This window comes from Enoplosus armatus, chromosome 9 (genome assembly GCF_043641665.1).
Source record: "Enoplosus armatus isolate fEnoArm2 chromosome 9, fEnoArm2.hap1, whole genome shotgun sequence".
Lineage (NCBI taxonomy): Eukaryota > Metazoa > Chordata > Actinopteri > Centrarchiformes > Enoplosidae > Enoplosus > Enoplosus armatus.
In genome coordinates this window covers 4,927,083-4,940,793 of record NC_092188.1, presented here as the reverse complement: position 1 = coordinate 4,940,793, position 13,711 = coordinate 4,927,083, and the positions used below count along the sequence as shown (strand labels likewise).

Below are 13,711 nucleotides of genomic sequence, written 5' to 3'. Positions count from 1 at the left end.
CTTCTCTACGTTCAATCATAACGTTCATCAACAGAGCACTGATTACATGTAGGGGACCGTGGGGGAGAGAAACTCAGAGAGAGAGAGGGAGAGATAAAAATAGACCCAAAGGAATGAGTCAGATTGAGGGGAATACAGAGAAGAAGGAGCGAGAAAGAGTGAGGGAGGTCATGAGAGGATGTGAGAGAAGGAAAGACTCAGAGAGGAAAGGGTGAGAGGTGGGGGGGATCGAGAGACACGACCTCTCAGAGAAAATCACGTTGATTATGTAAACAGTGGATCCTTTGGAGAGGAAGAAAGACTGGGTGGATAGAGGGACTGAGAAGCGAGCGAGAGTGCTGGAGGTAAAAGAAGGTCTCAGTGGGGAGCTGAAGCGCAGGAAGAGTCAAACATGAAAAGAAAACACACACACACACACACACACACACACGTGCAAATTGTATTCAACACGTCATGACTGATGAACCACACATCTGAGCAGTGATGACAGACTGCAGTGAACTACAGCCGGTCTGACAACCAACGCGAAGACAGTTAACTGAACTGAACAACTATGTACAAGTAGAGCTGAAATGATGAGTTGATTAGCCCATCGACAGAAAGGTCAAACACTTGCCGCTTCTGCTTTACTCTGCTTTCATTTAAATGGAACACCTTTGATTTTTGGGCTGTTAGTTGGACGAAGCAAGACATTTGCCCCTTGGTCTTGAGATGGACATTTATCACCCCCCCCCACCCCCAACATTTTATAGACTAAACGATTAATCGACAAATCTAAAAAAAATATATCAGCAGATGATAACTAAAAGAGACGTTAGTTGCAGCCCTCATCTGGTTTAACTAATGTGACAGCAATGTGAGGCCAATTGAATCTCAAATGTGAGGATTTGCTGCTTTTCTCTGTTCAATACGACTGCAAATTGAATAGTTTGAGGTTTTGGACAGAAAAAGCAATTTGCAGACATTGTCTCTGGCTGTGGGAAATTATGACAGGCCTTTTGTCACTATTTTGTGACATTTTGTAGGCAAAACAATTAATCTAATAATTGAAAAAAAAGTACTCAACAGATTAATCGATAATGAAAATATACAGAAAATTATACTTTGCAGGACAGAAAATGCTTTAAATTGCATTTAGGTCATCACAGGACACTGAAACTCTGCTGAAAAACTAAGACATACAGTATATTTATGTAAGGGCTAAGAGCTATACGACAGGGTGACCTACACTATTATAAGGGGAGGGACCTCTGAGACCCACTGGGCATTTACATAAAGTTTAACACAAAGTTAAAGTAAATATTGAAAAAAACGTGCAAAAATGTATACCATTGCAAGTTTTAGATGCTGTTTGGGAGCTCAGAGGCACATTTATGGCTGCATGTCCATGCTGAAAAAGGGTATGTGTGCTCAGCAAACCCTCTCTGGATAAATAAAGATAAAAAAAAAGAAGAGAATAATAATGAACAAAGCTGCAGATGTTCGCCGACACCCCTGACAGGAAACACCCAGAGTAAACGAGGAGCTGTGAAAATGGCAAACAAGCTCGACTTCATGAGGCTCTTGACTTTTTTGTCCGTTCTGTGTCTCCTCAGAACAGCCGGGGAAAGTAGACACCCGCAACCTTCCCCGATGAATAAATCATGTGGAAACACACCTCGGCAGACACCTGGCTCAGAGGAAGTTTTCTCCTGAACGCACTTTTGCCCTGTGTTTCGATGATCGAGATGACCTTGTCCACATTTGAAGTTTGAGTTTGTCTTGGCTGTAGCTGTCAAGTGGGAGCTATAGATCAACTGAATGGACAAAATTAAAGCTTAGAACTATCACTGCTACGATTAAATGATTTTTCGATCGACAGAAAATGAATTGGCAGCCACTTTGACAATCTATTAATCGTTAAAGTCATTTTTCTCTTGTTCATCTTCTCATTTGTGATGATTTGCTGCTTTTCGTCATCTTATGTGACAGTGAACTGAATATCTTTGGGTTTTTGGACGGTGGGTTGAACGAAACAAGCGATTTGGAAGACATCAGGTTGATTTTTCAGTATTTTGTGATATTTTAGAGACCAAACAAATAATTTACTAATTGAGAAAATAATTGGCAGATTAATCGATAATGAACTGATGGTTAGTTGCAGCTCTAGACAAAACATTGAGGACATTTATCAAAGTTTAGGTTTACCGAGGGGGCAAATTTAGGTAAAAAACATCCTCCCTCATTTATTCCTCTAATAACATCTCTACCATTCATCAAGGTGGAGCTGTAGATAAAGAGAAGAGGAGGAAAGTAATTTGTTTTTGTACTATAGAGGCTAAAACTGTCACACTTACAATTTAGTTCATCCTAATTGTTAAACAGTGTTGCGGAATTTTCCATTGCGACGGCTAGACAGCATTACTTGAAAACTGGAGACTTCAAATTTAATATATCATATTCTTTCATTCATTCTCCTTTTCTCCTTCAGAATAAAAACTTTCCTGTACAAACTTCTGCCGAACCGAAACTCGGCCGTGTAGCTTTTGTGCTTCTGCTGCTACAACTACGTACAAGATACAGAGGAGGTATAATTAAGCAAATCTCCCACTGACTCATTATGGTCTGTACAGCCGCCATATGGCTGTCTGCTGGTTGCCATGGAGGGGGGGGGGCTTTTTCTCATCGCCCCGGCAGAGAAACAGCGATGGTGCTGAGTGTTTTAATTGTAAGTGACACTGCAGTGGGATACTAAAGTGTAAAATAAACAACAATTTATAACAATGACAGACAGATATTACTATGATTTCGAGGTACTTTTAATTTCTATTTTCTGTGACTCTCTACTTCTACTCTACTACATTTCAGAGAGAACTATTGTACTTTTTACTCCACTACATTATTTGACAGCTGTAGTTACTAGTTACTTTATAGATTAAGATTTTACATTAAAGCACATATAAGTTTATAGAACTCAACCCATTGTTAAAGATTAAACCAGTGGTTCTCATTAAAAAATTATAAATTTGTGTTGCAAAAATGTGTTTTATCCCTCATGCCTCTCCATGAATCATCTCATGACCCCTCAGATTTACCCCTAGGTTGGGAACCACTGAACTAAACTACCAACTGTACATTAAGAAGATAAAACCAGCTCCACCTCGAGCAGCTACAACAGTCACATACAATAATATATCAGTCACAGGGGACATTATTTTGCAGAAAGAGTACTTTTACTTTCAATACTTTAAGCACATTTTGCTGGTGGCACTTCTGTACTCTCACTTAAGTAGGATGTTTTAGATTGTTTTACGCAAATTTGTTCGTGATGCCGTAACATTTACACAAACTGTGACAAACGGACAAAAACAGATTTCATACAGAGTTTGCAGATGAACACAGCAGATTAATTAACAAATCACTCTCTCACTGACCTGTCTTGGTCGGCACTGCGGAAGCGGGGGAGGATCATGTGGCGGAAACTGCTGGTTCGGTCCAGTTTGGGCTGACTCTTAGCCCTCTTGATCGAGCCCTTCAACCTTCTGCTGAGGAAACTCTGGAGAAGGTGGAGGAGGAGAGCAACAACGAGGGCAAACAGATGGAGGAGGAGAGGGAGGACGTGCATGGGGCGAAGTTACAGAGAAGAAGAAGTGGTCGACGTGAAATGGAAAAAAAGATGGGTCGAGCGGTGAAGAGAGGATACAAGAGTCCGGTATGGTTTAAGGAGAGAGATTGACGTGTATAAAGTGTGATAGTGAAATAACGACAGATGATTCCCATGGAGTCGGTGTGGTTTGTGTCAGATGTGTTTAAGTAACACCAAAATCAAATGGAGACACACACACAAATGAAACAGATGATGCATGATGGGGGAGAGCACAAGGTAAATTTATTATCAACAAGAAATCACACACCCACACGTGTCCACTCGCCACAGAGACCTGCAGTGTTGTAACAGATCCTGTGGTGGGCAGTGGTGGGCCACACAGTCCAACAACAAGTCTCATACAGGGGTGCAGTTTGTCCAACATGAGCTTCCTTACATGGTCAAATAACACAAGCTGAGACCCTGATAAGGGAGAACACCAGGTCTGTCCCAATACCCACGCTTGCAGTATTTGAGAGTAATCAAGTATTTGTGGCATTTTCTCCAAGTGCCTGGTCAGACCGCGAGCGTGTTGACGTTTACCGAGCTCACTAGGACACGCCCGATTAATGAGGAAATACAGATACTGGCTCAGATGATTTGTTGGAACAAATAAGTAGCATTACATTGCAGTTACATTCAGGAACTGAGAGGAGAAATACAATTAATGAAGTAATTAAATCGAGTTATCTGGAACAAAAGTTATCAAACTTTTTTAGACCACAGCAAAGCCTCCCAATCCCCAATATAACATGCATATATGTACACAGATGCTTATCAGTTTTAAGAATGTTTTATTATATAATATTATATCAATATTAAGTTGAATAATATAGGCAGCTCTGTTGACCATTTCAGATCTTTCCATCGCTTGCTCTGATGGTCGCAGTTGTTCTCACTGCTGAGCTCCCGAAAAACTCCCGAGCTGGAAAGTGTGTTGTGTTACTATGTCAACTCGGCAACCGTGAGTCCTCATGTCACAGCTGCAGCATGACTGCATATTAAACAGTTTTCAACACTGGAGACTTTATTGCTCTTTTTCTTCTGTTTTGAAATGTTTGAAAACGTTAACATAAAATGTAGTGAATGTAAATGTCGCCGATGGCGGTGAAACGTTATTAAAAATGCACAATAAGAACAATGATATGATAAATCTTGACCTGAGTGTTCAAGGCACCCTACTCTCCACTTTGGGAACCACTGATCTAGAAGGCCGTAAGTCTATTGTACAAAAAAAGACATTATTCTATCTATTTCTCAAAATCTTTGATAAAAGGATAACATGTTTTATCTTGATATTTATCTTGATATTAGAAAAAATGCACATCACATGTGGGTTAAGTGTACTGTGTGTTGGTATTTCATCGACATGGGACACACTTGTCTTCTACCTGGCCATGTGTGAATGTGGACTGAAGTGCTCAGGACTGCAGGTGTGGGTATTGGGACAGACCTTTGGTTTGCAGGACCAACAAACCTACAACAAACCCGATCAGACAGACTTGAACCATGACTTTAACCGTGACCGGTTCTTACAGCAGTGTCCTGCAAACTGATCCATTCAAAGGGGGACCAAGTGAAACAAGACCTTTGTGTTAAATGTACCAAATTTCACTCGTTCAATTAACATTTCAACATAATGTGTCAAATATCTTGGAAAAAAGTGAAACTACATTAAAAAGATGTGACATTTCCCAACCAAATGACGTATTTTTCAGGCCAGAAGTAGCATTTTAAAATCTAAACAATGACATTGTTGAATTTGTAGACCATGAATGTCAAATTTCAAAGCTGTTCTCACACCCTAAACCTTGTAATGTTAACTATGAAGGTAACTTCAGAGCCCAAAACATGCATGAAATGTCAGTTTATGTTTTTTCTTATGCAACACTGTGCCTTCAAGGAGCTTCTCCCATTCAGCTTTCAGGTGGTACAGTAATATCATATAGCATAACAGCATTATTCAGTGGGAGAATGACTGGAGGGAAATGACACCTCGTCATCTTGCATGAGTCAAATGGCTTTGAAGCATGTCTTGAGGATATGACTAAAGACTTGGCTCCATCTGCTGGTTCCCAGCTAATAGCCTGCATGACTAAATCTGATTTGATTAGCCGCTCCGTCTGACACTTAAAGTCTCAAAAAGTAAAAGTATTCAATACAGAGAGAGAAAGAGAGAAAAGCCTGAATCACAATAAAGTGGGGTAATAGAGAGAAGCTTCATCTTCAGAGGGTTCATTTCAGGCTAAAGGAGAACACTGGTGTCATTTAGTGTTTCAGCCCATTTGCTACTGTCCACATTTAGTAGCTGTATGTAATTGCAACACTGTGCTGTGAGGTACTTGGGTACTTGTACTTCACCTGAGTATTTATTCTTCTACCCTACTATAGTTGATTAATTGACTTGATTAATCTGCAACTACTCTGATAATCAAATAATCGTTTTAGTCATTTTATTAAGTGTTAGGTGTCAAACATTTGCTAGTTCCAGCTTCTTAAACATGAGGATTTGATGTTTTTCTTTGTCGTACTCGAGAGTAAACTGAATGTCTTTGGGTTTTGGACTGTTGGTCGACATTTGAAGACGTCACCTTTGGGCTGTGGGAAGTTAAACAGGAACTTTGAACCTTTCCTGACATTTTATCATCGATTAATCAGGAAAATTAGTTGCAGCCCTATAATTCAGTATATAATACACACTTTTACATAAGTGACATTTTCAACTGAGTTCTTTCCCTTGTAATGGAGTATTTCTATATCGCAGTACGGCTACGTTTACCCCCCCACTCCCCATCTGCCCAGAGGTGAGTATACGCAGGTACCACTACACCTCTGTATAAGGCAATACGCTTTTTGATTTACATTAAGGAAAATGTAGGACAATCACAAAGGCTGTCTGTGACTGTTGAAAAGTTTTGTCTACATCTTAAGTTCCCACTGCGACATTCCTCCCGCCCTTCAGGCTTACTCATCCAATCAGAGAACCTGAAATATTGATATGAAAAAACTCATCTAAGCCGCTATGAAATAATGATGAAACACAAAAAACTTTGACCAAGCCAAATTGAGGCTTCACATTTTACTCTAATGGATTATGTGGCTTCTGTGATTTTCAAGTGTATGGAAGCTGTTTTTCATACTGCAGCAGTGAATAGGCAGCAAATAGTTTCCTGGGAAGGGAGGAAAACAAGTCCTGCTATTTCCAGCTCCAGCGACAGTGTGCAAACACCAGCAGAAATAATGGAAGGGAGATGGGCAACACCAAACTATCCTTTAAGCCCTTTCATGTGCACGTTTGATTCCTTGTGATTGAGTTTCTGCTGCCATGAATAAAACAATAAACAGATTATTTCTGTCCACAGACAGAACGTGTTTCGCTGCCAGCTCTCCCTCTTTGACTGAAGTTATCTCTGGTTTAAAAAAGAGACATGATGATGATTTCTTTTACATCACTTCTCTTTTGTTGACACTAACTTTTACATCCCATTTGTAAATCATACTGATGTTTTACAAACTGGAGCATATTTTTCCCGCCATTCCAGACTACCACTGGTTTTCATTCATTTCTGAATAAGATGAATCTCTATTAGCACAATTTGAACCTTGGTTGAGTTGTGTATTTCATCATAGTGAACGCCAAGTCTGTTTACTTTTGTTTCTTTCTTACATTACATAATAATAATAATAATAAACTTTGTTTATATACCAGTGCTTTATAATAAAAACACAAAAAGTTTCAAACTAAAAACAAAACACCATAAAATAATGAATAATTCCCTGAAAAGCAATTTTTAAGAAGTGGGTTTTTAGCATAATAATAGAATATAAAGCAACATTATTCATTTTGGCCTTTTATTAAGTGGCCTTTTCGTGTTTGATTGTATGTTTCTTTTTTTCCACTCTTCTGTTTGTTTCATCTCATCTGCTTTCACTTGATTGAATTTGCAAGTTTTTTTGTGCTGTACATATTGATGGAGTTCTATTATTTTATGTCCTCAATGATGAAGTTTTAATTCTGCAAACAAACAAACAAAATGCAGTGCAGCACTTTAAAATCAATCTGCACTTAAACTGCATTACCACACAATGATGTAAGCAACTTTGACAAACATTAATGCAGATTACACAACTCAAGCACGTTTCAAGAGTCCGCTAACTGATTTTCAAACCATTGGGAAATGAATGGAAAGCATTGGCTGCCTAGAACGGAAGAAAACATAATTTACAGTCAGTTTGTATTTAAGGAGCTAAAACTTGCAAGCAGGCTGGTATGGCCCTTTAACATGTACTGTTCCAATAAAACTGTGATATTATGAGTTTACACAGACTTCAGAGACCACATCTGAAAAGAGTGAGATGTTTTCTTAATGCTAAATGCTGTAGGACTTTAACCCCTCTCTGACCAAGACCCAGTTATCTGAAGATTTAAACATACATGTAAATGTAGCCAATGTCTCTGCTTCAGCCATGTTTCTGTCACATACCTCAACAGGGGGCAGTGGTGCAATAAACGTTCCTCCCGCCACTGGACTCGAACCGGCAGCCCTCCAGTCTCCGCCCCAGTACAAGAAGGGGGGGGAGGAGGAGGAGGCGGCAGGCGAGTGGGGCAGGGTGAAGGACAGGGAGGGGGAGAGGGGCAACGAGCGGGGCAAAGGGGGCGTGCCGGGCCCTTTCTTGAAGCCCTTTTGCTGCTGCTGCTGCTGCTGCTGCTGCTGGCACAAGGCGAGGGAGGGGGAGACAGCTAGGGAGAGGGGGAAAGGGTGAGGCGGGGTGCCGCTGGCCCGGCGGCCACAGGTGTGCGGCGGGCCCAGGGCGGAAGGAGGGAGGAGGGACAGCGAGAGGGTCGGAGGCAGGGAGCGAGGCCGGGAACAAGGGGGGTTACTCACGGATTGTCGAAAGGGTTGAAGGGGGGCAGTGGGAGGGACCTCCATGCTGGGCTGCTTCCCGGTGGCTATGCTCTTCCGCCGGGCACGATGATCTAAGAGACGGAGAAAGAGAAGAGGTTGACAGGTAAGACACTAATGCACATCAGCGGAAGGGAAACAAGGGGGACAGGACAAAACATGGCGGCGCAGAGACAGAGGTAGAGCGAGGGGATGTGGGGAGAGAAAGACGGAGGCAATGTGGAAATAAACAGCTGCGACAGAGCAGTTATTGACAGTCTGCCTGAAGAAATGAAAGAGGGCAGGAAAGAATATGAGAGCTAGATGGAGGTCAAAGGTTATCGAGGCAGAAATAAAACCATGCAGGGTCACACCCATCCACCAACACTGCTGCTTTTTCTACTGCTACACACACATAAACTCAAATACACCTTCAGCCGTGGAGGGGAAGAGGTTGACGAAGTGGGCGAGAGACTATTGGACAGATAGATTTTCTGTCTGGACGTCAGATGAGGCGAATGTTAACAGTGTGCATGTTGAGGGGAGAGGGGGAGGGGAGGGATGCATGGATAGAAAGGAGCAAGCATTAAACAAACAAAGCACTTATTGACTTCCGTCAGCGAGTCGGTACCTAATGCACTGAATTGGTCAGTAAGGGAATAAACTCCTGTCCTACTCTTGATGGATGACGGAGAGAGTGTAAATGTGTAGTTAGAGAACACAGGATACAAAACACAGGAGGCCTGGTTGACCTGGTTGGCCTGTTTACCAACAAATTATATCAGAAACCAGAGGGAATGTTGATGCTGTTTTTGGCCAGTATGTCATTCACTTCCCCGTCCCTCTGGTCCCACCAAATGTTGAAAAACTCAATGAAATGTCAGTACTGTATGTCTGTCTCTGCACCAGTATCCTCAAGGCATCATCCTGTACATGCACTGTATGATGAAAGTGACTTTTGAGACAGCCACAAATGGCCCCACGGTTTCACAGAGTAAAAGTACAACATAACTGCGGGGCTATAAATCAATAAATGGTTTTCTCTGACTTGCTTGTACAATATGAAATTGTAAAAATGTTAGAACCCAAATTATTCTCCAGACTTTGCGGTCATATAGTATGCATCTTAACCACTACGCTACCAGATGTCCATGCTGCCTTTTTTATCAAATAATGACAAGTTAGTATCGTCTGTGACACAATGATGGACGTCGTTCTCTGACCTCAGCTACATGAAAACACACACGTTTTGTTTAATGTCTCAATGATATTTTGTTACATTATTTTTCACCTTAACAGCAGTATGCCATTGAATGATGTTGGGTTTTGAGGGCTTTATAACTGAAATAACTGAATGGGTTTCATATCACACTTTGGCCTAAATTCTGTTTCTGCTGCTTTTTTCTATCAGAACACAAAGTACAGCTGGCAGGAATGTCAGTCGGTTTTGAAGGTATTTGGTCTGTGATTACAGTTAATCCTGAGGGGAACATGAATGACACCCACTAGGTGTTGAGACATTTCACTTAAAAACATGAACCTCATGGTGGCGCTCGAGGAAAATTCAGTCTTTTGAATTCATCATCTGGGAACCACGGCCGTCCGTACAAACTTTAGTACCCATCCATCTGGTAGATTTTCCTGGATAAGAGAGCATTTTGACCTGCTGGTGGAGCTAAAAGTAGCAGGAACACCAAAGTCATTGGGATTCATCCACTGGGGAGCATGAATGCCTGCACAAACTTTCATAGGAACCCATCCAACAGTTGTTGAGACATTTCAGACGGACCGACCTTGTCATCCTTACAGCCATGCAGCTAGCATGGTGAGAAGAGGAGTACAAATACGATTCTAGCTTTTGCCTGCACTTCCTCGCCCACAGTGAGCATGTAAAGTTATGAGAAGTCCACAGCATGTTGCACATTTCCACCAGATGAAGATGAAACAATCTCTTGTCTAATAAAGACACTTTTATCGTCTCCGAACTACAGCAGGATGATATCAAAGCCTTCTTTCCATCTCTGCACATCTTGTTCTGTCCCTGTTTTCTTTTCATGTCTTCCTTTCCTTGTTTTGTTTTGTTTTTTTGCTGCATGGTCCTATAAAATCTACAGCATGATAAACCTCATATAAATATAAGTTGGTTACATTTGTCGGGTTTGTTCTAATTTCTTGGCTATTTTTGCAGCATTGCAGCCCGTCTCACCCTGACTCTTCATGTTTATCATGTTGTCTGTCTCTGCTCTCTCCCTGTCTCAGCCTCCTCTGTCACACTAATACTCAGACACACACACACACACACACACACACACACCTCTTCTCTCCCACGCAGCTATTTTACATAATTCAAATAGTGCATTTATTCCTCTACCTCTCTTCAGCCCCTGATCTCTCTCCCCTCTCTCTCCACTCTCTCATTTTCTTTCTCCTCCTTGCACCCTCTTCTTGTTTTCATGCCGTCCTTTCATTGCCATCCCTTCAGATATGTGTGGCATCTAGAACCCTCCATTTTCTCCATATTACCTTTATCTGTATTCCTCTTTTATCCTCATCGCCCCTCTCCTTTCGCTCTCTTTCATTTACCTGTCCAAATGGCAATCTTTTCACCACAAGCCTGACCGTCTTTCTGTCTGCAATCCTAACATTTTCTCCAACCCACGCAAGGAGGGAAAAAGATGACCACGAAGGTGTTTGTCACCCAGCCGAGACATCAAACTATGCCAGTGCCTTTTTGCCCACAGCTTCAAAACTACCAAATCAAACTCTGTAGGCTGGATGACTGACTGGTGGAAGAGTCTTCTAAATTAAATCTGAGAGAGCAGAAATCTTACATGAAAAGGTTACTGACAAATTGCAGCAGAGGGATGAAACTCAACATCTAACTCCATTAAAAAGGTGCCAAGAGTGATTTTGACAGATGATTGTAATTGTATGAAAAGTTAATTTTGATTCCCTCAAACTTGTGTTTTGTAATAAGCGTTACATAACGTTTTCATCTGTAAAAATTAAAACCTACGCTTACAGGAAGATTGACACAAAAAGAAAGAAAATGCTACTGTTTGGGACCTGGTATATTTTCAAGAATTTTAAACTTCTGATTGGCTAAACTGTTCCAGGAATTGATCTTCTTTAGTTTAGAGATGACTAAATGAGTTTCAGTTCATGAATTTGGAAGAATTCTTCAAATATTCTTCATTCATCGCCTCGTTTCTTTAGGTGTTTGTTACTCTGCAAGAAGTGTTTATCAACAGCAATTATCATGGGTGAGGCCCTGCACGGCTGGAGGTTATGCCATCATTATCTATGCATCACAACTGTAGCCGTCTCAATTAAAAGGTCTCAGAACAGTGATATCAAGATCCACCTCAGAATATATTGTTTCCCAAAGTAATTAGTTTCTCCTGGAGGAGAAGATTGTGCCAAGGAGAGAATGCTGGTTTAGGGCTCAACTGGCATCAGTCTTACGGTACGAAAAGTTTGGGGCGTTTCTGTGGGTTTTGCAATAGACAGTGAGATCAGAAAAACAAGCAGTCTGTGAGTTTGTGTACTATCCTAACCCCTTAGGGTGATAAATAAAAAAAATAAAAAAACACTTGGTGCTTTTGGTGCCAATTTGGAGAAAGCAAATGTTTGATTACGTCCTCCAATGGAGGGTTTCATTGGGGCGGGAGTCTTGATTTCTGTTGGAAGTCTTTGTCTGCTTTAGGTAGTAGCAGCTGTTGTTGTTTATATACAAAAGTACAAGTGTGTACAATGAAAAACCGACTTTTTTATGTTTGAAATTGTATGTTTATATCTATTGATTCCCGCCTGTCTGCACATCTGTCTACAATCAAGTTCATCTCCTCGCAGTATATGAACCCTGACTTTCCTTCCACTCACCAGCAGATCGTTGTTCCAGTCTCTGTGGTAGCTACGCTCAGGCCCCAACTCTAGTGTTGCTGCTAGTAGATTCTCCACCTGTGTTTGATACCTATTCTTCAGGAATCCTGCCTGCCTTCCTGCTAGTCCGTTAACTCTGCTTCCTCTGCCGCCACGTCGACCAGCCACTCTCCCTCCTTCCTGCCATTAACCAACCATTCACCCACCATGGCCATCTCCCTCTACAGTAATTCCTGCAATAAAACAACAAGGCGCTAGCTTTACTTCCTCTACTTTCGTCCACTGTGATCGAATCTTTGGTTGACAGCAACGCAGGAGAGTAGGATGTTAGAACTGAACCACGACCAGGATGCACACTTTCATTTCTTTGTCTGTCTGTAAATCTGATGTTTCTACATCACAGTTTATCAAAGTCACTAAAACGTGACTCAAAAAAACCCCAAAACAGTTCACATGTAAGTTGTTTCAGCAGTTCAGTGGGAGCCACAGGACAAAAAATCAGGTAAAGCCCTACTAACCACAGCATTTTTGTGAGTTAGAAAGTTAAAAGATAAAAAAAATGTATGTACAGGTATTCAGTGATTAACATGGATACATTCAGTGGATGATTTTATAGAAAACAAAGTCACAGTATGTTGTTAAATTATCAAGTGATCATCAACAAAACTCTATGATGATTAATACTCACAAGCGATAAACTCTCTTACTAAGCATTATGTTTATACAGAGCCACTTGCAGCAGTTTGTGTTCACATTATATTTCATTCAGAAAATAGCTGAGCAAGAATCCCCTGCGCCATGTAAGCATTTACTTTCTTAATCTCCAAAGAGACTCTGAGGCTGTGCTGGGATTTAAATGCAGTTTGACCTCTTAAACATGATATTTCTAGACTTTCCCAGTGAGATCACGCTGTCTGCTTTATTCAGCTTCTTCTGTTTACCCACACATGGGGTAGAGATCTGAACGGGGAATACTAACACTACTATCCTTTCCTCTTGTAATTTATAGGATTGGCCACAGAGGGCAGATTACTCCTGACTTACAGTATACAGCATATAAATCATGACTATAATTTAAAGACACATAGGTCGGCAACACAATGCCTTACTGTGAGCACAAGATGCTCTTCAGCTGCAGTGGTAGACAGTGCACAAGGTTAAATGCTCCTTCATGCATTGAGCCTTCCTGCACTGCTGGCAATGTAACAAGCGGCAGTGACTCCATCTGGAGCTGTGTTTGTTATTCATCAATTAACTAACAACAAATTAATATGTTAAAGTATATTATTCAATCATTTATTTATTGGTTTATTTAATAGGG

At 41.1% G+C, this 13,711-nt stretch overlaps 1 protein-coding gene across 1 annotated transcript in view; it reads right to left on the bottom strand.

The window, feature by feature from the left end:
- The window catches only part of syngap1b (synaptic Ras GTPase activating protein 1b), an 88,353-nt gene that overhangs the window by 30,523 nt on the left and 44,119 nt on the right, over positions 1–13,711 (bottom strand). Inside the window, exons 3-4 of the mRNA XM_070911490.1 lie at positions 8,512–8,603; positions 3,414–3,535 (exon numbers count right to left, since the gene is read on the bottom strand). Coding sequence (XP_070767591.1) covers positions 3,414–3,535; positions 8,512–8,603 — 214 coding nt within the window. The remainder of the gene's footprint in view (positions 1–3,413; positions 3,536–8,511; positions 8,604–13,711) is intronic.